Source organism: Acartia tonsa, chromosome 8 (assembly GCF_053477335.1).
Source record: "Acartia tonsa isolate MP-2025a chromosome 8, ASM5347733v1, whole genome shotgun sequence".
NCBI lineage: Eukaryota > Metazoa > Arthropoda > Copepoda > Calanoida > Acartiidae > Acartia > Acartia tonsa.
The window spans coordinates 14,009,649-14,036,938 of NC_137267.1; the positions used below are offsets into that span (position 1 = coordinate 14,009,649).

Below are 27,290 nucleotides of genomic sequence, written 5' to 3' on the forward strand. Positions count from 1 at the left end.
GGGGGGGGGTAAATTGGCGCTCGAAGCGCGCCGCAAATTTTTTTACCCCCCCCAAAATTTTTACCCCCGTGGTAAAATTTGCTTGGGGGGGGGGGGAAATTACCCCCCTGAAATCTGTTGGCAGGGGTAAATTTAGTTTACCCCCCCCCCAATTAAATTTTATTAAATATATAGTGCTAAAAATGCGCGCGCGCAAAAATTTTTTTTATTTGAGATTTTTTATTTTGGGGGGGTATTTACCCCCCCAAAATTGTTTGGGGGGGGTAAATACCCCCTCCTAAATGGTTGGGGGTGCCTACGGCACCCCCAGGGTAGGGGTAAATTTTAAATGGGGGGGGTAAAATGAAAATAAAATCGTTTGGGGGGGGTAATCGCCCCATTACCCCCCCACTTGGACGTCTTTGGTCTGTTTGTCCATAAATGATTTTTGTGCTTCGCTACTTACAGATGTTGTCAGCCTTGACCTCATATTATAATTCTTTGAAAACCCAAAACAGTTCACAATTGCATAAAAATGTTGAATAAAGTGCCTGCTTACATAAATGTAAATAATAACAGTGTTGTAACAAATCAATTATATTTACTCGTCAAGTTTGTTTAGGTTTTATACATTAGACACTTATAACCACGTAGTAAACCAAGCTGTTTTTCGCCTATTAAAAATAGCAAATTTAGTTATTTTAAGAACAATTTTTAAAAATTGGCGCGAGAGATTAGTGTTTTCTGTGGTGATTATGAACCACTTGGAAAAATAGCATAAAATCTGCCCTAAACTTATTATGGAATTATCGGGAAACCCATTTTCAAGATTTTGATGGACTGTATATACTAGACAGTCGGATGGACATATTGTTATTTTCATAATTTAAGTACCATAATGACACCAAAAGTTGACCTTCCACTTAATATATTAGTTGTAAAAAGAAAAGAAAAATTATAGGGCGGGAGTTTCTTGGCGTGATTTCTCTTAGGAGGGTCAAGCTAGCTGCCCTTCACCTAAATAGTTATAAACCTTCCCTGGACCTATAAGATGCTTTAATTCTAAGGTGAACCATATCGGTTCAGCGATTTGATATATACTAAGCTACAGATAAGCACATGAAAAAAACAGAAGACGTGCTATTACTTTTTTATATAAAGTATAAAATACATAGGCCTAGAGTGAAAATTGTATTCTGACACCTGTATTTATTAAAAGTGAAGCTTTTCTATAATTAGGGTCGGTCCGTCCGTACGTCCGTACGTCCGTCCGTCCGTCCGAGATAGATAGCTTTTATTCGTTAATTTAGGCATGATAGAATTGTCCTATCGATTTCAAACTTTGCATGATGATTTCTGTAGTAGTTGGGAACGATTTAAAAAGCGTAGCAACTCTTTAATCATTACCAGAATGTCCGTACGTCCATTTTTAAAATGATGATTTTTCTACTTTTTTAACAACAAATTTTCAAGTGTTCTAATTATCCGTTTGATCTTATTTTTGGTATATTGATTCCTGGGACAACAACGAACAATATTATAAGCGAAGCAACTCTATAATCAAGTCCAAAAATGTAAGTATGTCCATAAACTTTATCCTGCTTCAAGCAGTTTTTTCAACAAATGTACTTACAATTTTGCTTCGACTCTAATACTTTTAAATTCTGATTATTCAGTTCAGATACCATACAAGTGTTAATGTCCGTTTGTCCTACCGTTTCAGTGCTTCGCTTTTATGGATGTTGTCATCCTTGTTATTATATATTTTGTAAATAATAACATAGTTGGAATGATGTACTATGTCAATAATACATATAGACAACATTACACATTACAATAGGTTTACATAAAAGTATTTCAATATGTACCTGATGTAAACAACAGCTAAATTATTAATTTGAAAAAAAAATAATTCTTAATTTTAGCTTATTTTGGGGGACGACAGGTTTCAAAATTAATTTATATTTAATTTTGTTTTGACTTACAAATTAATGCTCTGCTTAGAAAATTCTGACTTTTTACAAGAGGAATTGTTCGATTGTTTTTCCTTCTTATTTTAGAGCTTTGCTTTTATGGATGTTGTCGTCCGTGTCTCTGATTTAATTCAGTTCGTTATAACTAAAAAAAATATATATATATTCAATATTTATCTAAAGAATGAGTGTCCTTGTTTGAAATCGATAGGACAATTATATCATGTCTTAATTGACGTAAAGAGCTATTCCTTAAGATTGGATTAACCGAACCTTTGCTTTAAAGAAAATGTAAATCCAATTCATTCTTGACTTGACAATTTTTTAGGGTCCTCAATGGGGCATTACCTGTTTTGACAACTTTGGGAACGCTGTGCTGACCGTATTCCAATGCATCACCCTGGAAGGCTGGACTGATATGCTGTACTGGGTAAGTTATTATAAGTTGTAAAATCTTTACATAGAACTAAAGCGTCTCTAAATAAATATCAGTAATGAATGCTTTCCTGCAAAGTGCCTAGCGAGCTAGGAGGGTGTGGGGCTATCCATTACCTAACATAACCTAACCTTACCTGATCTAAAGTAAAAAAAGACAATTAAGAAACTTTAAAAACGTTGGGGAAAACCTTTGAGAATAAGTATACATAATACATTTTTAAAATAACTTATTACAGAAATTTGATTTTCTAGAATCTGTTATTGTTATAACAATTAACTACCACAAACAAAAATATACACCTGAACTAAATTTCTTTAGTTAAAACTAAAAAATAAGTTTTTAAATTGTATCCCCTAGCAGGCAAAGTAGGCACCTATGTAAATAAATTCAAGTTTTCTATCTTTATCTTGTAGCTAAATCTATTAAAGTTTTTAGAAGGTAATTCTACTTAATTTGCATAGAAGTACAATGAACATTGTGCATTTGACACACACCCCTCTCCAATTATATTTAAGTTAAATAAAATTGAATTATTTGAAAACGAATAAAATTTTGGAGTATAGTCCCTTTCGTGACATCGCCTCTTAAGGGGCGTTTCTTCGTATTTCCTAAATATTGTAGAGACACTTCTAAATAAAATAAAATTTTTGCACTCTTTTCCTGAATGCTGTATAGGTTAAAATTAAATCTAAATTCAATGAAATTGCAAATGACACACACCTGTCCTAAATAGAGTTTAGGTTAGGTATTTACCAACTAATAAAACAACCTCTTTGAATATACTTTGCGTTATTACTACAATTTTTTCTTATTCATCTATTTTATTTTTGAATATATTGAATAGATTTCTTTTTTCATTTCCGTTCCTTTTGCAGTTTTCAAAATTTAAAACCCTATCTTAATCTCTAGCATGTTTGTACTTTGTTCAATTCTAGAATTAAAGTTACATATCTATTGTTGATTTATTGACAAAAACAACCTGAAACTAATTCAGGTGGGGTGTGTATGCGAATGAGCAAGGAAGCGTGTGTGTGTGTGGGTGGGTGTAAGTGTGTAAGTGTGCGTGTGTGGGTGAATGCATGAGTGTATCCCATGAACGTTAACATTAAATTGAATGTTAAGTAGATCCTAGAAATCTAATTTTACTAAATACTCGTGTACAGGAGATGTACCTATGTATACATGAGATAGATGCATTAGTTAATTTTCCTTTTAATAGAAACAAATAGCATAATAAATTAATTAAAAACTAATACAGCTATCCAAAAAAGGCATACAGTTTTCACTTCTTCCACTAACTTTTAAAAAGAACCCCGCTCCTTTGCAATATCTCAAACCATTTTCATCGGATTTTCACTTTTTCAGCTAAACGTATTAGAAAATAATTTCCTGTCGTTTTATGTATTAATTCGATGGTTATCTGTGAAAGTAGTAGAATGTATGAGTGTCTGTCTAAATGAAATTTTGTTTATGGTTGATATATATTTTTTTTTTTTAAAGGTTTTCATCAAAACTAATCTAGTTGCATTAATTATTACTATTATATCTACTTATCTATGACTCTCAAGGAAATAACAGGCAATTCATCTCCTTTGTTTCTATTGCAATTCTAAAGCAATACTTATTCTTTTATCTACTTTGTTTCTATGGTTGTACTTCTATATATATCTATTTATTCTAGATCCATGACTCTCAAGGAAATACCTGGCAGTCCATCTACTTTGTTTCTATGGTTGTACTTCTATATCTATCTATTCTAGATCCATGACTCTCAAGGAAATACCTGGCACTTTCTCTACTTTGTTTCTGTGGTTGTACTTCTATATCTATCTATCTATTCTCGATCCATGATTCTCAAGGCAATACCTAGCAGTTTATCTACTTTGTTTCTATGGTTGTACTTCTATATCTATCCATCTATTCTAGATCCATGACTCTCAAGGAAATACCTGGCAGTTCATCTACTTTGTTTCTATGGTTGTACTTCTAAGTATATCTATCTATCTATCTATTCTAGATCCATGACTCTCAAGGAAATACCTGGCAGTTCATTTATTTTGTTTCTATGATTGTACTTCTATATCTATCCATCTATTCTAGATCCATGACTCTCAGGTTAATACCTGGCAGTTCATCTACTTTGTTTCTATGGTTGTACTTCTATATCCATCTATTCTAGATCCATGACTCTCAGGTTAATACCTGGCAGTTCATCTACTTTGTTTCTATGGTTGTACTTCTATATCCATCCATTCTAGATCCATGACTCTCAGGGAAATACCTGGCAGTTCATCTACTTTGTTTCTATGGTTGTACTTCTATATCTATCCATCTATTCTAGATCCATGACTCTGAGGTTAATACCTGGCAGTTCATCTACTTTGTTTCTATGGTTGTACTTCTATATCCATCTATTCTAGATCCATGACTCTCAGGTTAATACCTGGCAGTTCATCTACTTTGTTTCTATGGTTGTACTTCTATATCCATCTATTCTAGATCCATGACTCTCAGGTTAATACCTGGCAGTTCATCTACTTTGTTTCTATGGTTGTACTTCTATATCCATCCATTCTAGATCCATGACTCTCAGGGAAATACCTGGCAGTTCATCTACTTTGTTTCTATGGTTGTACTTCTATATATATCTGTTTATTCTAGATCCATGACTCTCAAGGAAATACCTGGCAGTTCATCTACTTTGTTTCTATGGTTGTACTTCTATATCTATCTATTTATTCTAGATCCATGACTCTCAAGGAAATACCTGGCAGTTCATCTACTTTGTTTCTATGGTTGTACTTCTATATCTATCCATCTATTCTAGATCCATGACTCTCAAGGAAATACCTGGCAGTCCATCTACTTTGTTTCTATGATTGTACTTCTATATCTATCCATCTATTCTAGATCCATGACTCACAAGGCAATACCTGGCAGTTCATCTACTTTGTTTCCATGGTTGTTCTCGGCGCCTTCTTTGTTATGAACCTCATTCTTGGTGTTCTGTCCGGGTAAGTCAAGTTTTTTTTTATAGCAGCGTAGCTTCTCTACTACAAAAAGGTCTGTACGTCTATCCGTCTGTTCTCATCTAATAGAGCTCGACTCACTTACTTATCATAATAATTTGAAATAAAGTATTAAAATCTATTTGTTTTGAATCAACTGTTATCCTAAGTTATCAAAAAGTTTCTATGAAAAATATTTTATCTTACTGTATTTTAATGCATGTAACTAGTTCGTTTTACTTTTTTTCTTCCATCACTAATTTTTATCAAGCCCATATATAGCTTATCTTGTAGTTTTCAGAACATAAAATCATTTTCTGGTTTAAAATGTTTTATTTTATTTTTTGTTTGTTTTGAAAATTGTATTTCTAAACTTGAAGCAGAGGAAAAACCTTTTATCCTAAAAGTATGTAAAATTCTGCCACAGTCTTAAGAACTATCAAAAATGAAAATTAACCAAAACTTATTAATACATTCTATTTCTCCTAAAGATTTCTTCTAGCTAAATTGATAATCAGGGATTAAAGAACCATTTGACTGTAAATTATACAGATTTTAAACACACGATTTCTAATTTGTTGACATTAAAACTGTGTAGGCTTTAATGAATCTTGTTTGGGTTTAAAATCTTTGAGTGTCTAAACTTTTCCAAAACTTATTTTAATCTATTGAAGAGGTAAATTTTTATATTGTCTATTGTCTTAGCCCCTAAAATCCATGATTGAATATATAAAAATCCCTCCACCAATTAGGTTAAGATTTATGGATGTTTTCATACTTTTTGTTATACTTTTTTGTAGAATTAGCTATTATGTAATTTAGGTCTTTTATAGGATTAGGCCTTTATTAAGATAAGGTATTTTTAGGATTGGGTCTTATGAAATTAAGGACTTTTGTAGAATTAGGTCTTTTGTAGGATTGGGTCTTATGTAATTAAGGTCTTTTGTAGGATTAGGTCTTATGTAATTTAGGTCTTTTCCAGGATTAGGTCTTATGTAATTTAGGTCTTTTGTAGGATTAGGTCTTATGTAGGATTTGGTCTTTTGTAGCAAAGTCTGTTAATCCCTGTTAATCTATTGTTTTCATTTTAATTGTCCATGTCGCTGCTAAAATATTTGTAAATTTGGTTCACAATGCTTTTATTTTTACCTGTCTGAACTGAAAAATTTGAACATACTAAGAAACATGGACAAAAATGATAAAATTGTTATGGCATATCAGAGAACTTAAGGGATAAGACAATGTACGATATATTTACGTACTTCCCCAATGATTATAAACATAACATAATTTCTGTAGACAATTTTTTTTTGTTGAAACGTTTGAACACTGCTAGTTAATAAACTAATCAATCGAAATTTAAGTACCCAAAGATTTTAAGCAAACGAATAAAACTTTTAAAAAACTTTGGGTACTAGTTTAATAACCGTCTATTGTCTTGCCTATTTCTAGGCCCAAAAGATTTTGAACAAAGATCAGTAAAGTATTTTACAGTAAAACATGTATTAAGTCAGGTATTGATGGTAGTAACTGAACAAAAACGTTCCTATATTTTTTCGAATCCTTATCTAGATTGTAAAACGCATGAGTGTTTTAAAATTGAAGAACATTTGTGTGTTTTTCAGCTATTTACATTGAGAATTTACACATTTTTATTTTCAAATGTCTCAAGTTTAGAACTGCCGCTGTTATTCTAAGATTACTCCAAAATCTAGAACAGCGAAGCTACTCTAAGATTAAAAAATGTTTAGTTTTCTGTAAAAAAGACATAAGTTTCTCAGCTACTATTGGAGATAGATTTATTGTGAATATTCCCTGAGCGAAAAAGAATCTTATCTAAAAGTATTCATTAAGGTTTATTGAGGTGTTTTAAGTGCTTTGTTTCAGGGATTGAAAAGGATAAGAAAATAGCCGATAAATTGATGACACTGATTCTAAAGATTACAATTAGAGGTTGAAAAGCTTGGACGCCCAACATAATGAACCAACTTATCAAAGCTAAATAAAAGTTCCCAATGTTGTTAAGCCAACGAATAATAATACGTTATTTTACAGCTTTGGGGACGAGTGTAATAAATAATATTTTCTTAATCCTTCCTGGTTTCGTCTACTTATGGAAAGTCATCCTTGTTTTTTTTTGTCCATTTCCAAGTTTGTAAAGTCATCTACAAATGAACATAAACTCGAGATATTTTAGCAGGACTTAGAAATACATTAAACAAGAATTAATTTATCCAAGAGCTACCATTAACAAAATTTAAAAAGAAAAATAATAAAACAAGTATTTCCAAAATTTATATCAAAGTGATATAAAGTAGAAAAATAAAATGATTTGTCTGTAGTTCAAGATTTTTATAAATACTCAAACAATTGAGTTCTTCATTTTAGGGAAGCTTCACAAAGGTTCCTGGATGGTTTTAGGCTATCTAATTTTTAGATAAAGTCATAGGTTGGCTCTAGGTTATTTTCCGTCCTTAACCAAAGCTCCTAGATACTAGAGGGGCGCGGCCGCTATTATTTGAATAAATATACAATGTTATACATTTGGTTGAATTCTATGATTTAAATACATATATTATGTATTTGTAATTTGGATACATGGATATGTAAATCCTTTAATAAAAGTCTTTATGTGTCTACCTGTAGCTTAAGATCCTGATAACCGCTGGACAGACATGTTTATGCTTTACAGTAAAGCTTTTCATAACTCATAGAGAAATGTTTATTGATATTTTGTGGAAGAGTCAGGGTATTACCAACATTTTTATTTATATAATCAAAATAATCATAAGCTACAATTCAAAAGGCGAAATATCACACTTAAAAATTGGATTGATATTATTCTAAATTCCGTTGACTTACCCCTGTATCCCTGAGTTTACATAACTAGATGTAAATAGTGTTGTTAAGTTTGTTAACTTGCCTTGAGGCTTTAAATCGGGACTCGGAAACCGCTCATTTTTGCAGCGGCTTCTATGCGGCAATGTATTTTTGCGAGTGCGGATTGTTGGCTGTACATTTATTAGTCTGCGTATTGACTGTAAATTTAATGTATTTTTTTGAAAAATTTTTTAAGCCAACCAATCAAAATCTATTAAAAGAAACCAATTTCTTAAAGAAAAACGCGGTTATCAGAATTTGGTTACCAGTGTAATCTAAAGTCAAATTTCCCCTCCCTCCCTCTCTCCCTGTTAATGACAAGCCGGTTGCTACACTTATATAAATTTATATCAGAATCAAAACTTTAACTTTAAGACTCTTTTAAATAAATCATAACTTTCTGTTTGTTAGAAATTTAACCTTGTTATGCTTTGTTAGGCGTCAAAGAGATGTCAAGAAGGGAGGATTGGGAGGGTAAAGGGCTGTAATGTTTTAATTTAAACTAGCGGATGCCCCCTAATCTTTTTGGGGGCTCTGTTGGGTAAATAAAGACAAAAAATAGCATAATATTTAAGATTTCCTGATATGAGATAGCAAGTGAAAATAACCTTACTACATTATAAAATAGGATTAGGATTTATAAATTCAAAATATTTGATTACATCTTTTTATTTTAGAGAATTTTCCAAAGAGAAGGAGAAGGCTCAGTCCAGAGGTGACTTCCAGCGCTTAAGAGCTCAGCAACAGCTGGAAGAAGATCTCCAGGTAGATACTAATCCATCTCTTTGTATTGGCGTTTCTCTTTATGGTATACAAGCGGCTACGCCAACCCATTGTTTATCTTAGTTGCATAATGAAAAAGTAAATCCTCCCCATATATTTTTGTTGGGGGGGGGGGGGGTAGGTGACCTATATACCTTTCGAGGACCTATGAGAAGCTACATTGTAAAGGAAAACTTAGTTCAGCGGTTAGCAAGATCCTTCGTTGCAGACAACCAGAGATCCTGTTACTTTTATATAAGGATTTTTTTCTTTATTATTGATTGTTTAATCCAGTTATAGTGTACGCCCTTCAACGCCCTTTTCATCTATTGGTCTATTTTTAATCTTTAATTCTATACATATTATTTATAACTATTTAAAATTTCAGGGATATATAGACTGGATAACACATGCAGAAGAGTTGGAAACAAATGAACCTGACATACCTGGCGCCATCAAGGTGAGTAACTCAAAACTAAAGATGTAAAAAATCTGGGATATTGAGGGGAAAGGCAATGGCCAATGAATTGATATAAATCCCCAATGATGATACAAAAATTGAGTAGTTGAACCTTTTGGACACTCAACTTAATAAACCAACCAATCAAAATTCAATTATTTAGCCAAAGAATAAGAAAACAATCCAATACCCCCTCTCTCACTGATTAAAAATGAAGCCTATTAATGCTATGTCAGGTGCATGACACGACATTTTTATTTTCGTTTTTAAAAAATCCTCTAAATTTTATTGAACAAATCTGTGAAATGCGATTGTTATTGTTAGTATTAAAAGATAATTGTAACTGATGATTTACAAATAATCTTTTGTTATACACATATACGCTAAATTATATAGTTAATATTATTATTATTAGGTTGATCTAAGTGCAAGTAAAAAGAACCCTGTGGTGACTGGCCTGCTAAAATCTGCCTTGGTACCCTTACAACAAGTTGTGGACGGTAAGTTAGTAATGCACCATGTATTATGAATGAATCCTGATAGGAAATTTAATTCTGAGATAATTAGTAAAACAATTCAGCCAAAGAATACCTCTATTTTTTAACTTGGAGGGATGGGATATTGGACTGAAAATAAGATTTGTACACATAGTTTTATAACCACGTTTTTTTATTCATTGGCTCAAAAACTTGATTATGTGTTTTTATACTAGCAGTGTCCAAACTTTTTAACAAACAATTTTAGTCATCAATGGGAGTGTACATCAATTTGTTGTCCATTGTCTTATCCCTCAGTTAATCCCAACTTTTGAAAGATATACTTTTACACTGCGTGAAGGACGAATATTTTATTGTATTGTTCTACTGATTTCTTCAAGAATTGTAATTCTTTTTATAGTAAAAAGTTTTAAAGTATCAAATCATGTAAATCCAAAATTTTGAATATTTTTAGATTTATCTGTTTATGAAAATTAGAACTTTAAAAAAAGTTTCTCCACCTAGAATTGAAATGATACTTCAAAAAAGCATAATATTACTCTAGACGTGTCTTCTATCTATCTATCTTCTTGAACAGCTGAAAGTGTCATGTATGACGTCATAAAGATACTATCCATATTTTTTAGGGGTTTCATTTCTCACTTCTCCACTCATCCTACCTTTTTAGACGTATTTTTATGACGTCACACATGACACTTTTCGCTGTCCCTGTCTTCTTATTGGATTATCTAATCATCAAATCAAATATTTTAATATCTAATTTAAGTGCTAGTGTAAAAAAAATCTATGATTTGGTGATTAAATAAATCAATACTTTGATTTTGTTTGGTGTGTCGGTTAGTAAAAGAAAACTGCAAATTTTATTAATATTTTTACCTTTTATTGAAAAAATTTGACGGTCTAATGTCAAATCATATTATTCGATTTGTATCATGTTATGTTTGTGTAAAATTAACCTTAAGAATAGCACATCATTAAATCCTTATTAATTGCTCGATTAGTAATAATCTGAAATTTTGAATTTGTTAATTCATTTCATGGTGCTTTCGGAATAAAGTAGATTATAGAGTAGCTGCGCTCCTGTAACTTAACAGACAGTCTGACTGAAGTAAATGTTATCAACCACAAACAAAACATGATTAAAGCTGATTAAAACATAACTGGATATCTATCTATCAGTCGTTTCACATATCAAAGATATTTACTTGTTTTTCAAGAAAAGTTAAAAATATTAAGAAGATAAAGCTCGTATAGTTTGGGCAGAAGCATTTAAATAACTAATGCATAAATAGTTTTTTTTGAGCATTAAAGCATCTTCAGTAAAAGCGCACCTTGATATTGAATAGCCATGGATGCAGGGATAGGGTTATGTTAGATAAATTATTTTTTGGCAAAAACAATCCTTTAAAATTTCTTGGGTTAGCTTGGAAATAAGGGTTTTCTCGTATTCATTCGAATCTGGTGGATAGGAACCGGTTCTCATCCATACGAAAAAACTATGTCTAGCATCGTATTATATCCAGCTTTCTACGAATATAAAAATTTACAACCATAGGATTAAAACATGTTTTATAGCCAGTGCCTTCGGCACCTCGGGGCTAAAAAAACTGGTTTTAATCTTAAAATTGTACATTCTATATCCGCGGAAAGCCGTTTATAATACGATGCGAGAAATAACTATTATAAATCTTACATATTCCTTTTGGATTTTTCTAATGAAATTCTTACTCCTAGGCTAGCCTTGAAAATTTTATAGGAGTTGTAATTTTATTGCTACAAAATAACTTTTAGAAAATTTAAGATTAATTTATCTGCCATTTAACTATCTGTGCACTAATAGAGACAAACTAATAAAATATAAAAAGAAACAATTGATAGGCAAAGTCCAATACATGAAACACAAATAATTTTGTATTTGCTTTATTTTATCAATTGTTTTTCTATTTTATTAACCATGTATACTCTGTATAAAAAGCAACTAACAAGCGGTTTAGTGTAAATACTAATAATGAACGTTAATAATTAGTACATTTTGCCAATAATTATTAGAAGCTTATTCTATTAAATAAAGTAGTATTTTTCTGTAGCGAAGGATCTTGCTAACCACTGAACCTATATGGTTCTCGTTATATAAAGTTAAGCTTCTTATATGTCCAGGGAAATTTTTGAACTATTTTCGGGGGGGGGGGGTATCTTCACCCTCCCAAAAATATATTTTTTTCTACTTTTTTGAAAAACTCAAATTAAATATGGAGGTGGGTCGACATTTCTCCCTTTCTCCCTTATTGTTCCTAGAATGTCTGTGGCTAATAAAATATATCACTACTCCACATGAACAAATGGAGAGGTAGGTTTCGGGTAAAATCCGTAAAGGTGTGTGTTTTAAGGCTTAAAAGTAGTAGAAGAACTATAATATTCACTAAATATGTGTATTTATAATTGAAAAGAACTATAGACAAAAAAAATTTTTAAAGCTAACATAAATTTTTAACGTTTTAATACCTTTACGGATTTTACCCGAAACATACCCTCCCTTTATATTTTTATCTAAATTTTATCTTTTAAAAGCACTGTATTTAAAAATGGCACATTTTTAAAAAAGCACTCTTAATTTAAATAAACACCTACAAGAAGATTAAAAATGCACAAGAAAATATTTTATTTCTTTAATTGTTAAAAAATTAGACAATTCATTTATGTGTAAGTTATATTTATATGTGAACTACCATTATGTATTTGGTGCATAATTTTCATAATTTATCATGGCTTTTTACTAAAGAAAATTGGCAATCTGACACAAGAGAGTTTTCTCTCCCAAAATCTTTACAAACCTTCAATATATTGGTACTAGCGGCTACGCCCCCTAGAGGCCTCTAGGGGCACTGGAGAAGGGGGAGAGTTGAATTCAATAATTCAATTGAAAATTTGGGGGGAGGGTAATTTTTTTCTTGGGGCGATTTATCTTGGGAGGTTATGGTACCCTCCCCCAAAATAGTTATAAACCTTCCCAGGACCTATGAAAAGCTACTCTTTAGAGGAGAACCATATCGGTTCACCGGTTAGCGAGGTCCTCGGTACAAACAGACAGACAGACAATCTTATTATAAGGATTATTCAATTTGAAGCTATCTGAGAGGAAATATGAAAATATCGGGTATGAATCATAAACTTAACTGCGCAATTAAAGGAATAAATTTTATTTAAAGCGGGTTATTTTCGAGGAAAAAAAGGCCTTTAACTTCGTTATTTGAAAATTATTTGAATCGGTCTTTTATTTTTTTAAACGGTATGAAATTAGGAAGATTATAAAAAAAATAATGTTTGAAATTGATCTTTTTCTTTGGAATTGAAAAATATCCATATATTTTGTGTATCTAGGAAACAATGAGAAAAAATATTAATCTTCATTAACCAATCTCTGTAAAATAACTTGTATTTTCTTAAGCTTAACTACTATCTACCATTTCAAACATATGTTAAAACAGAATTGTATAAGAAATTGAGGAAAAGAGTAACATTTATCAATTCATACAATTTATCAAAAATATATTTTATATCAAAATAGTTATTAATCGCATCAAATAATAGACAGCCTTCCGTGGATAGTAAAAGAGAAAGAAAAGTTTTCCTAGCTCCTATGAACCGGGTTAAAAGAACTGGTATAAAATATAAATATCTTTAATCTTTAAATCTTTTATTCATAGAAAATTGTCTGTAATTCGATACGATGCATGTTTTTTTTCTCATTTAAGCTAACAAACGGTACAAATCTAGCAGATTTAAACCGGTTTCGAAGCTATACTGATAAAGTGTTACTCTGCAATTTTAAAAGAATTGATTAATCGTATGTGTTTCTATGCAGATTAGTTAGGAGTACAGAGTACACTGATGATAACTTTTTCTAACCCCTGACATAGGAATATATCAAATTTGAGGGGAAAATATTCATTATCTTTTACCAAACAAAGCTAGTTTGTAAAACACAATTGCGAAATTATTTGCACGGTTAAAAATCTTAAATTTGCAAACTATATTTGGTGGTTTTAAGCGAACAGAAAAGATTACCATTAATGCAGTTTTGTGTGAAGCTAAAACAAGATGGTCAAATATTTAGCTGGTTCCTTTAAAAATTCCCAAAACGGATAAATCACACCACAGTCTAGAGCCAGCTAAATGTAAATTTATTTGTTATCACAGAACATAAATATTTTTTTTTAAACCAACTCTAGCTAATGACAATCTGTGTGTTTTATATAAAAAAAATATGTACGCTAAAAAAGGGTTAAACTAAAGGAAACCAAAAATAACTTTGCATGAAATATTTACAAAAAGTTCATGATATACAGGGTTTGCAGCAAAAGATCTCTGTAATTATTTTATTGTTTACTATTTGGGAAAGTTTAGTAAAGGCCTTAAAAAGTGGTTTTAGGCTTACAACCCTGAAACCAAACACCTAATAGTTTGGCTCCCAGAGGCTTAATGCGCAGCTACAATTTATTTTCTTATCCCTTTGTTCTATAATGAAGAACATTGTCCTTTTTCATGAAGTACTTGGTTTGCGCTTTATATCCTGGTTAACCCAGGAAATCCACGGATATGTAAATGGACTGGAAATGAAGTTTCTCCAAAGTTGCTATATGCTAAATTCTTCTGAGAGTAGCCAATAAATTTACTCTATAATTTATATGTTTAAAATCATGCTTTCTTGTTAGGGGTGAGTGGGGATTGTAGATTAAATTTATTTTCCATATCCTTTCCTCCCTGATTAACTTCAACACATCAAATGTTTACAGCATATCTTTGAGGGTAAATAAGGAAGAAATAACAAGGCTGCTGGAATTTCGAGGGATTAGACAATAGACAATAAATTGATGTACATCCCAACATAATTAACATTTCTGTAGATTGATTTAAATTATTGGACACTGTTACTCTTGATTCAACGAATGCAAATTTAACAAAAGTACTCAAAGTTTTTGAGCTAGAAATAAGATAATTTTTTTATCGAATGTTGGGTCCTAATGTAATCTACAATCCAATGTACCCTCCCTCCCTGCAAGTATGGTTCTATAAGGGCAAAGAGAGAGAGCAATGGAAGATAAATTAACCTTTTTATATGTATTTTAACAACATGTGTTATTAGTAAGGACTAGGAATAATTTCTATTAAGTTACATTTCAATGCCAGAATTATTATAACACAAAATGTAGTGTAACAAAATTCATAAGAAAATGACTTTATATGTAGCACATGTGAGAGAATAGTTATTTCTCGCATCGTATTATAAACGGCTTTCCGCGGATAAAGAAAGTACAATTATGAGATTAAAACTAGTTTTTTTAGCCCCGAGGTGCTGAAGGCACCGGCTGACAAAAACTGGTTTTAATCTTATGATTGTACATTTCTATATCCGCGGAAATTCGTTTATAATACGAAGCTAGACATAGTTTTTACGTATGGATGAGAACCGGTTCCTATCCACCGGATTCGAATGAATACGAGAAAAGCTATTTCTAAGTCATTACTTTTTTCATTATAGTTATTAAATGTGTCTCAGGGGAATTGAATGCTTTCAGAGTTGTATATCAAAAATAAATATTGTGAACAAAAGAATGTAAAACAAGGATGACAACATCCATAAAAGCGATGCTCTGAAATGGTAGGACAGTCGAACATCAACAGAGTGTCAGAACTGAAAAAGGCAGAATATAAATAAATAACCTTATACAAACTTTTAAGTAAATTTGTTGCAAAATTGCTTAGATACAGGATACTGATTAAGGACATACTTACATTTTTAGGATTGCAGATAAGCTTTGCTTATAATATTGTACTATATTGTCCTTGGAATCAGTATTCCTGAATCAGATGAATTGGATATTTACATCACATTATATCACATTTGCTTTTAAAAATGAAAGTGAAAATTACAAAGCTTGGTCAACAGCTGATTGCTTTATTATCTATAATTTATTCTCTTATAAAAATGAATTATTTTCATAGTTCTAAGATTCTATCAAATTTTACCCTTTTTTTAAATGTGCCATAGTTAAATACACAAAAAAAACTGCTGTCATTTTTTAATGAACTTTTTCTCCTCATAAATGGGCCTTGTCTACTGGAAATATACTTTGCTGGTTCTGGGATTATTTTTCTTCTTATGTCACTGTTATGCTTCTACATTGCTTAGCTTGCTTTATATATGTAATATGACAACTATTTAGCCACTCTAGTGCCGATATATATATATATTTATTCAAATGATATATATTGCTTGTGAGTTCAAAAAGGGATATGCTGTTGAAAAAACTATTTCAATAATTTATCAAATAAAAAATAAACCAAAGAAAAAATGAAAATTCGGATCATGGAATGAAAACGAAGTAGTGGGTTTCGTCGTGTTTTCACAGTAGCTATTGGTAGGTTATTTTAGGTTAGGTAAATGTTAATGATTTTCTCGCAGGGTTATAGCTCCCCGCAGGTGCTAGAATTATGAGAAAATCTACTTTGAAAATACGACAAAACCCGCTACTTCATTTTCTTTCCATGATCCAAAAACTCTTTTAAAAATATAAAATGTATCAAAATATGAATTTAGATATTTTGTAATATAATTTGATACAGGGTCTTGAAAGTATGTAATATATTATATTGTTTTGTTTGTCTGGTGTGTGTATAGCCTGCTTAGCTGGAGATGGTTAGTCCTATATATAAATTTAAAAATGCAATGCTCACTTTACAATTTAAGTTTTCTTCCTTTAATATTGCATAACCATTAATACTTCATAGTACGAATAATACTAATTGAATATTTAGGTGAAACAAAAATTGCAATAAACAAAAGTATTATTCCTAAATGGCAGAATAACTTAAAATGTAGAGTGTCCTTGCTTTTTTTCAACCTTCCCCTTTACCTTTTTTATCTTTTGTCTTATCTTATATTTATGGATTAACACAAAATTGGCATGCATGCTATTTTTGCATGAATTAGCATGATTTTGTACTATGTATCTATAAAAATCCATAGATAATACCTTTAGTTATTTATAATATACCAGTTTATAGATTTAAATTTTATCATTATTTTATTTTTATTCAATACTAAATATACATAAAATTATTCTTATTGAATGTAACATATTTTAATTTGTTAAGAAGCTATTTTGGAAATTAATCATAATTTTGATTATATCAAACGCGATGTTTAAGTCGAACTGTATTAAAATTCGTTTGTTTTTATTCAATAACTAGTTTCCAAACTTAGAATGCGTAGATAACTGAATATATTCTACTATTACTGGTTAGAAAACGCTTGGGAAGGAGGGGACAAATTATGCTGTTGTCCAAAGTTTATTTACTTGTTCTGCTATTCGTTAGCTCAAAAACGTTGGTGACAGGGGGGGGGGGGGTGAAATATTATTTTTGTAGTGTCTGTCCAAATTTTTCAATTGATAGTTTTACTTTCATTATGGTTAATTTTGTTAATCATAAATGGGGGTTATATATTTATTGTTATAAAAAGATTAAATAGTCAATTGTATATATTTTTGTATTCTATTATTTAAAATCAGTAACCTATTTCTTTGTCTGTGTATGGGTGTGTGTAAGTGTGTATAGGGAAAAAAAACTGCATTCGCCCTTAGCTCTGTCATTTTGAAGGTTGACAAAGTATTTGTAATAACATTGATGCATGAGAACAAACAAACACATATACACAAACAGGGTCAAAGATGCAAAAAAATAATTGGGTGTTTCACTCAAAGTACCTGTTGAGCATCCACCCCTACTATTTTTAAAAATTATTTGAAAATAAGAGAGGAAGGTGGTATTTTTTCCTATATCCAACCGTTGCGGTTGCTCTAAACCTGCGGTGGCTTAACTTTGCGGGGCTACCCAGTACAAAAAACCTAACCTTACCTGACCTAAAGTAATAAACAAACTACCCCTCCACCTCCCTTTATTTTCATAAATAAGGAAGTTCGATTATCAGCGCTCAACAAGGTACTTTATTGGAAATCGCAAATAAATTGAATTAGTTACATTCATAGATACATACATATCAAGATAACCTAACCTCTCGAGAACGGAATAGATAATTAGGTCTTATTTTGTTGTTTTTCAAAGCCAAATCTTAATAAAAAAAGTGCACTATTAAGTGTCCAAATTGTGTTTTTTTCTGTATTTAACCTACCCTATGTAAGTAAGTAAAGATCAATAGAAGATAAACTGCTAGTTGAAGATTATCGTTTCTTCTACTCACCTATCCCTTCTTTCCTGGTCATAATTTAAACATATTCGATTAAGAATGTGACCCTCCGAATACTAATAAAATTTGTTAATTCCAAATATTCTTCCCAAGCCTGTATTATATAGAGCAATACTATGCAAACATGCACGTATGTAGAAATGTCAGGGATTTAAGGGATAAGACAATAGACAACAAAGTGATATTCATCTCCAATGATGATAAACAAAATTAACCCCTATTGTAGATATAAATTAATGTCCCCTCCCTCCCTGATAAATGTATGTGAATATAAAGGATTTTATTGAAACACAAGCATTTATGCTATGCCGCGGGCCAACTAGGGCTCAACACCAAAAACCCTAGGAGGAAGGGAACATTAAACTGTGAATCATACTTGTACCCAAATTTTATAACCAAGATATCTTATGTTTTTGTACAAAACTTTTTGTACTTTTATTGAATTTGATTGGTTGAATTCAACAATCAATATAATTCTTAGAGTATGTAAGGTAACGGATTGCCTAAATCCTTAGAGAAAAACCACTTATTTCAGGATAAACTCAGAGATCTTAAGGGATAAGACAATGGGCGTGAAAGTAAAATACATCCCGAATTTTCATAAATATTATAACCCTTTCTCTATATTTAAATTAGTGGTTGAAAAATTTCAGTGCTACTAGTTTATAACAAACGAATATAAATTAATCTAAAGTACTAAAATTATGTAGGCCAACGAATAAGAAATCTTGATTATAAAACTTTGAGTGCCAGTGTAATTTACTGTCCAATATCCCCTCCCTCCCCGGGATATACCGCCATATTGCATGCCAAAATACATTATTACAAATTGCTCATTTTGTTATAAATTAATCATTAATCAACAATTATGTACTTACCTAAATTGTTTACTAAATTATTTCAGGGGGGGGGGGGAGGTTCAATGGATTTTAAAAATACGTCCTGCAAAAGTTTATAAGCTCGTTTACAAACGTCCGATTTACAGAAATATTTATTTATAGAAATCATTTTATGTTTTTGAAAATTCGATTACTTCCTATTTATTAACCTTTTATATCATATATTACCCCTTTTAGATAGAGTTCTGTTAAAAAAAATATATATACATATGAATTTTGAAATGGTATGTAAAGTAGATCATTTTCCCTCTTTTATATACTTTTATATTAATTTTATCTTAAATAGTTGATTAGTAGAACGTAGAAATAAACATGCAGATTAGATCGGGACCTTTCCGGGGATAAAAGGATAAGACACTGAATGATAAAATTAAACAACCCCCAAAATTATGATAAACCAAATTACCCATTTTGTAAATAAAGTTAAAGAGTCCCAGTTTGACATGCATGTTTGAAGCAATATTTTTTTGGTGCTTTACTTAAAATTGCCTTACGAGCACAGACCCTTTGCTGGATTACCCAGTACCCAATATAACTTCAATGAACCTAAAGAGGGGTTATTTGCTCGACTAGTCACTTTCTGGTAAAGCACCAGATTTTGTCTCGTATTGTCATATTGTATAGTCATGTATAGTCTGCATAAATTAATTAGATTTTTATTTATTTTCATGCATAGAGGATGACGGTAACTTTTTATTTCATTAACTTGCATTTTAATCCAATGTTTTGCACTAAAAAGCATTTTGATTAGGGATGAAAAAATTTGCATACGGTATTCTATGTGGTTAGTTTAGACGAAAAAGTCAGTATTCTAAATATTAAACAGTACAGACATTTATTAAGGTAGAGATTTAAAAAAATTGTAAATTCTTTCAGATTTTTATTATTAAATTTCTACATATATCATGCCTGTTCTGTTATATTGTTTTTTTTTAAAGAATTTTGGGCAAGGAATGATGCATATAAAGAAAAACAATTTTATCCAAACTTTACTGTAGTCAAAAATAATTCAATGTTTCTAAGCACTTATTGTTTAATAGCACGTTGCATTCTAAAAAAAATTAATAAGATTCGTTAAAAATTTAGCTGTAAATAGTTTTTCTTGGTATGAATTATCCCTTATCCGTGTTGATAAGGTGTTGTCATCTACTGCATACATGCACTTTATACTAAGGGTGCTGCACACATTTCAATAACTTATTCAGGGATTAGGGATATGTATCAAAATAAAAAAAATACTCTTATTAGTGCAGATACAAAAAAATAGGTTATTTTGTTTATCTCACAAACAAATTAACCCTTTTTTCCAACACTGTTTTTTTCTTCATATAAGGGTTTTTTTCATAAGATTGATTGTTCTTATGATGAATTATTAAAAAATTTTAATGCATAATTTTAATCCCTGATAATTGAAGATAGCACAAAACTAAAAATTGCAAATATGTTTGCACTATTATAGGTTGCAGATTTCAATATAAGCATGGTAATGTATATACCTAACAAAAATGAATAGCGAGTAGGAAAAATAAGTGTAAATATTACATTCAGAGACGTAGGTACTGGGGATATTAAAAAAAAAATATTTCTAATATTGTACAGTAGTACAAATATAGAAATATATTTAAATTATGACTTCAAAACCGATTAATATTTCCTTGATTAAAACCGACTTTAAGCCATACTTAAAAATCACTATTGTATCGTATTTCAGGCAATTTTCTTGGAATAATAAAATAAAAATCATAACAGTTTTGTTATTCCTGGCACCTCGGGGCTATCAAAATCGAAGTAATCTCATATGTTTTTGTTTACTATCCGCGGAAAGCTGTCTATAATACGATGCGATGAATAACTAATAAAGTAATTCTAAATCTAATTATTACGTTGATATAACATCATAGAATCATGTAAAAATATGTCAATGGAAAATTGAATCATATTTTAATTCATTAGTTTCTGACTATGCAGTTGTGAGCATAGAAATTTATATTTCTTCTATTTAAATCCTTATGAGAAACTTTCAATTTGAAAGAATATCAAAAAAAAAATATTAAAAAATTTAATTACCTAATTTTACTTTTTAGTGTCAGTGCAGTCTCAGAGCCCTGAGAATGAGAAGAGGCCCCGCCGTCACGTGAGACTCACCCCCTGGCAGAAAAGGGTCAAAAGCTTTGAGAAGTGGAACCGTAGTATGCGTAGAAAAGCTAGACAGGTCAGTCTATTTTGGGACTTTGATTAGGCTTTTTTAAAAAAAAGCTTTGTATGATTAATTCAACAGTTTAAATAGATTGACAATAAAACTAGAAACCTTATTATTTTTAATTAAAAAAAACTATAACCCTAAACCCGGAGAATAAACTTTTATTGAATTTTTATTAGTTGGTTTATTAAGTTGAGTGTTTGAGAGTTTCAACCCCTTATTTTAGTCTACAAAAGGGGTAATTTTGTGTGTCACCTTTGATGATGTACATCAATTTTTCAATCTAACCCCTTTAGATCTTTGCCTGTCTCATGAAGGAACCCTTTTTACGTCTTTTATTATGATGAGGCTCAAAACGAATCTCTACCCTTAATACTTTAAGCTAAATTTATGAAAATAAATTAGGTGTGTAAGTCGCAATGGATGTTTTGGTTGATTGTGACCCTTGTATTCCTGAACACCTGTGTCCTGGCCACTGAACACCACAACCAACCTCCTTGGCTGGACGAGTTCCAGGTATAATTTTCTTTTAGCTGTGCTCAAAATTTGCGTGCAAACAAATAGGCAACATAATCAGAACGTTCCGGTATAAGTAGTACTTGTAGCAAAAATACTTTTGTCTAGTCGTAAAATTTGTGGTCTGACTCATTTTTTGTTGTATTAAGAAATGGTGACATCTTTTGTAAATATATTTTTAAACTTTATTTCACTTGTATGCCAGTTAAAATTATAATATGGGAACTAAAAATATACGGCGCACATTTTGAGTTTACTATACAGATGCAGATTTTAATAGCAGATAATAAATTCAAATATATTCATACAAGATGAATAAATCCTTTAATATATTTAAAGGAAATATAGAAATAGGTATTATATATATGCTGCATATGCTAGAAAGATTAAATATTTTACCACTACATATTAGGATATATAAGTTGGAAGGAATTTTAATGTTCAATTTTGACCAATAGGATAGGTGGATTGGAAACTACCTGCGCTGTAATTGGTTGAATGATGTGCGACAATTAAGCTTCTCCAATAAGAGCGCAGATAATTTTCAATCCACCAATCACAGATGTCAAAATTTATTAACTTAAATTGTATTTCCGCTTTAAGATAAAGAATTATACAAAAAAATGAATTTTATAAAAAAAAATCCTTAAAATTTGATGCAGATTTCAAATCTCCCTCTAACATTAAAATTCTTTCAAACTTATATATCTTACTACATATGTTTGATAGAATACTTTTAACTTTAAATTTTTATGAACTTAAAAAAAATATTTGGCCTTCTCAACATTATTCTTGCTGATAATATAGTTTTCATTTATTCTTTCTTTTATAATAAGTAGTGTGGTATTTATATTTGTTCTTTAGAAAAGCAGCAAATAGGTCTTAGGTTGGTTTTAGGCTGTTTTTTGGATAAATTTAAGTCCTGGAATTGTTTCGGCTTTATTTCTACCCCCTCACTACCACTTTTAAAATGTAGAACCGGTTCTCATCCATACGAAAAAACTATGTATAGCATCGTAATATATCCAGTTTTCTACGAATATAGAAATGTACAATCATAAGATTAAAACCAGTTTTTTTTATAATTGTACATTTTATATCCGCGGAAAGCTGATTATAATACGATGCGAGAAATATCTATTATCGCATCGAATTATTAACAGCCTTCTACAAATGAAAAATTATAAGATTGAAACCAGTTTTGTGTTTTAATTTTATTATTTGTAAAAAATTGTTTATAATACGACGCTATACCAGATTTTTCATTATGACTGATAAATCATGAAATGGATCTAATGCAGTGGATATTAAATGGTTTCGAATCCATCCGGGAAATGTAACTTCTATTTTTTTTTTTGGTAAATAAACTTTTTTTTCAGGAATATACGAATTTGTTTTTTGTGTGCCTCTTTACCTGTGAGATGATTCTGAAAATGTACGCTTTGGGACTTTCTGGATATATGGTATCTTTATTTAATAGGTAAACTTTATTTTAGTAATTTCCCTGAAACTAAAAGTGAACCAAAACAGTGTATATTATTTGATGTGGATTTAGGATGAACATCATTTATTTTGTAAGATCCAAGTAATAATAAAACCATTATTGAAATATTTTTTTTTAAATTGAAAACAAGAAGAGACTTTTCGGTCTAATCTAAGGTTTAAGGATGCAGCAAATAGTGCTTAATAAAAATGACGTCATGCAATACATTGACCAATGATATGCTAGTATATATTTTACCTATGGTCCATTACAACGTATACTAGCCTATCATTGGTCATTTAAATTGTATGACGTCATTTTTTATTAGGTTCTATTTGCTGCTTCGGTTTTAAGGATTGAACCTTATTTTCTATTATAAATTTATACTCTCTTGTATACCTAATCAGTTTTACTTTGTACATTTAAAAAATGATTTGGTAATTGTTTAGGTTTGACTTCTTCGTTGTGATAAGCTCAATTCTAGAATTTGTATTAGTAAATCAGGTAATTATCCTTATGATAAAGTAACAGGATCTCTGTCTGTCTATCTGTCTGCAACGAAGGATCTCGCTAACTAACTGCTTCTCTTTTACAGTGTAGTTTCTCATAAGCCCTGGAAAGGTTTATAACTTTTTGGGGGTTGGGTGTTACCAGCCTCCCAAGAGAAATCGCCCCAAGAAAAAATTAACCCAATTTTTTTTACTTTAAAAAAATAAAACTTGAATTGGAGTGGATCGACTCCTCTCTTCCATCCTTCAAGTGCCCATAGAGGCCTCTAGAGGGAGTAGGAGCTAGTATATAAAATTAGATGTATGTACATAAATATTAGGATGACATCATCCATAAATCCTTATAATAAAGTAACAGGATGTTTGTGTGTCTGTGTGTTTGTATGTTTGTACCGAAGGATCTCGCTAACCGCTGAACCGATCGGGTTCTCCTTAACAGGGTAGCTTCTCATAGGTCCCGGGAAGGTTTTAACTATTTTCTTGGGGGGTGGGACAACCCCAACCCCCCCCCAAAAAATTAAAAATCCCCCCCTTCAAAAAAAAAAAAATTTGAACTAAAATTAAAAATAAGGGAGTGGAGGCACCCCGGCCCCCCCCCCAATTTTTTTTTTTATTTCGCCCCCCCCCAAAAATTTTTTTTTACTTTTTCTTTTAAAATCTAAAATAAGACATTGAATTATTAAATTCGACTCTCTCCTCCTCAAGTGCCCATAGAGGCCTCTAGGGGCGTAGCCGCTAGTAGTATATAAAGTACAAAGATAAAACATATCCATCAAACTTTATAAGAAAAAAAATGTCTGGAAAAGATGCTCTTTAGTCATAAAGACACAAGAAATTTCATAAACTAAAATCAATTAACAGGCTAGTAAACCAAGTGTCCTAAGATAATTCCATTTAAACCTGAACGGACAGACAGACTGACAAATTGTAATTAGAAGAAAAAAATGCTTTTTAATTGTCTAATTAAAATTATTTTTAGAGCAACACAAATTAAATTTGAAGATTGTCCCACATAAATCTAACCTAACTAAAATAAAAATATTTCAGCAACTGATGCCCCCGCTTGGTATGTCTGTGCTCAGATGTATCCGTCTTCTTAGAGCTTTCAAAGTAACCAGGTAAATTCTAGTTCAAATTTATACCGTAAGATGATGTTATTTCAGAAGCGTACCCTGTTTTCTTAGACCTTTTGAATAATTTTGTAAGTATTAGATTGATAAATATACAGGGAGCTCCACATAAAACGGACTTTTTTTTAAAACGGCTCTAGCGCCAAAATTACTTGACCGATCATGACGTTTGACCCCACTATTAAAACCTTAGGTAATTACCGATTTGCCTATTAAAATCTTTGGACGATGGAGGACGTGTACGCTGAGCTGGCTAATAATGCTAACATATTATTATTTCAAATCATACATAATACACAATTTATAAATTAAATACACATTTATATGCATATTTTAAAAAATATGTTTTTTAAAATTTAATTAGATGGCCACCATGTCATCAGGTTGTTTTAATCATGGGCATCTACAGGCAGTCTAAGTGTTATTTTAAGGTAACTGAATCTATACTAAAAGTTTTCTATTCTTATTTTACATAATTATTTTTGTTTAGGTACTGGTCTTCTATGGGTAACCTCGTGAAGTCTCTGGTGAACTCCATCGCCTCTATCAACGCTCTGTTGGTTCTGCTCATTCTGTTCATCTTTATCTTTGCCCTCTTGGGTATGCAGATATTTGGTGGCAGGTAATTTAATTTTCAGCAGATTTGCACACAGAGACAGAGGGGACAATGGGCTGTTTATTGCACTAGTCCCCAAAGTTTAAAATAATTTCAATTAATTTTGATTGGTTGTTTCATCAAGTTGAGTTTTCAAACGTTTCATCCACCAATTTTAATCTACAGAAGGGTTAATTTTGTTTATCATCATTAAGAAAGTACCTAAATTTATCGGCCATTGTCTTATTCCTTTAGATCTCTGTGTTTTGCAGACAATTTCACTTCAGTGGGAGTATTTTAGGTTAGGTTAGATTATTCAAGCTAAAGGCCCCGTAGGGATATGGTCATTAGGATATATAAGTTGGAAGGAATTTTAATGTTAGGGGTAGATTTAAAATCTGCATCAAATTTTAAGGATTTTTTATAAAATTTGTTTTTTGTATAAATACAATTTAAGTTAATTAATTTTGACATCTGTAATTGGTGGATTTAAAAAATCTGCGCTCTGATTGGAGAAGCTTACGTGTCGTAAATCATTCACCTAATTAGAGCGCAGGTAGTTTCCAATCCACCTATCCTATTGGTCAAAATTAATTAACTTAAATTGTATTTCCGCTTTTAGATAAAGAATTATACAAAAAACGAATTTTATAAAAAAAAAATCCTTAAAATGTGATGCAGATTTCAAAGATTTTTTTTACAAAAAACGAATTTTATAAAAAAAATCCTTAACATTTGATGCAGATATCAAATCTCCCCCTAACATTAAAATTCCTTCCAACTTATATATCCTAATGATCATACAGGGTTAGGGTCTAGAATCACATATGAAACACATTATGAGTAACATAATTTTTCGTTGTACTTCGCACAATCTCTCTAGATTAAAATGATTTTAATTTAATAAATAAAAAATTATATTCTAGGTTTCAGAACGAAGAGTCTCGTAGCACATTCAATAGTTTCTCACAGTCATGCCTTACTGTCTTCCAGGTAAATACAGTAGTCTAGTAGCATACTCTATAGTTTCTCACAGTCATGCCTTACTGTCTTCCAGGTATATTCAGTAGTCTAGTAGCATACTCTATAGTTTCTCACAGTTATGCCATACTGTCTTCCAGGTATATAGAGTAGTCTAGTAGCATACTCTATAGTTTCTCATAGTCATGCCATACTGTATTCCAGGTATATACAGTAGTCTAGTAGCATACTGTATAGTTTCTCATAGTCATGCCATACTGTCTTCCAGGTATATACAGTAGTCTAGTAGCATACTCTATAGTTTCTCACAGTCATGCCTTACTGTCTTCCAGGTATATACAGTAGTCTAGTAGCATACTCTATAGTTTCTCACAGTCATGCCATACTGTCTTCCAGGTATATACAGTAGTCTAGTAGCATACTCTATAGTTTCTCACAGTCATGCCATACTGTCTTCCAGGTATATACAGTAGTCTAGTAGCATACTCTATAGTTTCTTACAGTTATGCCTTACTGTCTTCCAGGTATTTATGGATCATCTCAAATTCCGCCTATCTCCAAAAAGCCTGTCTTAAAAAACACGTTTATCAAAAATTTCCTATCTCAAAAAATGCCTTCTACTTAGATTTTTAGTAAGAAATACTCATGATAATAAAATATAATTATCAATTTATTGATTGCTAAAAATTAAACAGGGTATTTTCAAAATCAAT

At 31.0% G+C, this 27,290-nt stretch overlaps 1 protein-coding gene across 2 annotated transcripts in view; it reads left to right on the forward strand.

The window, feature by feature from the left end:
* The window catches only part of LOC145326065 (muscle calcium channel subunit alpha-1-like), a 214,471-nt gene that overhangs the window by 149,534 nt on the left and 37,647 nt on the right, over positions 1-27,290 (forward strand). For both annotated transcript variants that reach the window (XM_080169161.1, XM_080169162.1), the window contains 12 exons: positions 2,281-2,382; positions 5,302-5,405; positions 8,957-9,044; positions 9,430-9,501; positions 9,917-10,001; positions 21,248-21,375; positions 21,769-21,879; positions 23,259-23,359; positions 23,812-23,866; positions 24,919-24,989; positions 25,492-25,623; positions 26,523-26,589. In XM_080169161.1, the coding sequence (XP_080025287.1) occupies positions 2,281-2,382; positions 5,302-5,405; positions 8,957-9,044; positions 9,430-9,501; positions 9,917-10,001; positions 21,248-21,375; positions 21,769-21,879; positions 23,259-23,359; positions 23,812-23,866; positions 24,919-24,989; positions 25,492-25,623; positions 26,523-26,589 (1,116 nt within the window). The remainder of the gene's footprint in view (positions 1-2,280; positions 2,383-5,301; positions 5,406-8,956; positions 9,045-9,429; positions 9,502-9,916; positions 10,002-21,247; positions 21,376-21,768; positions 21,880-23,258; positions 23,360-23,811; positions 23,867-24,918; positions 24,990-25,491; positions 25,624-26,522; positions 26,590-27,290) is intronic.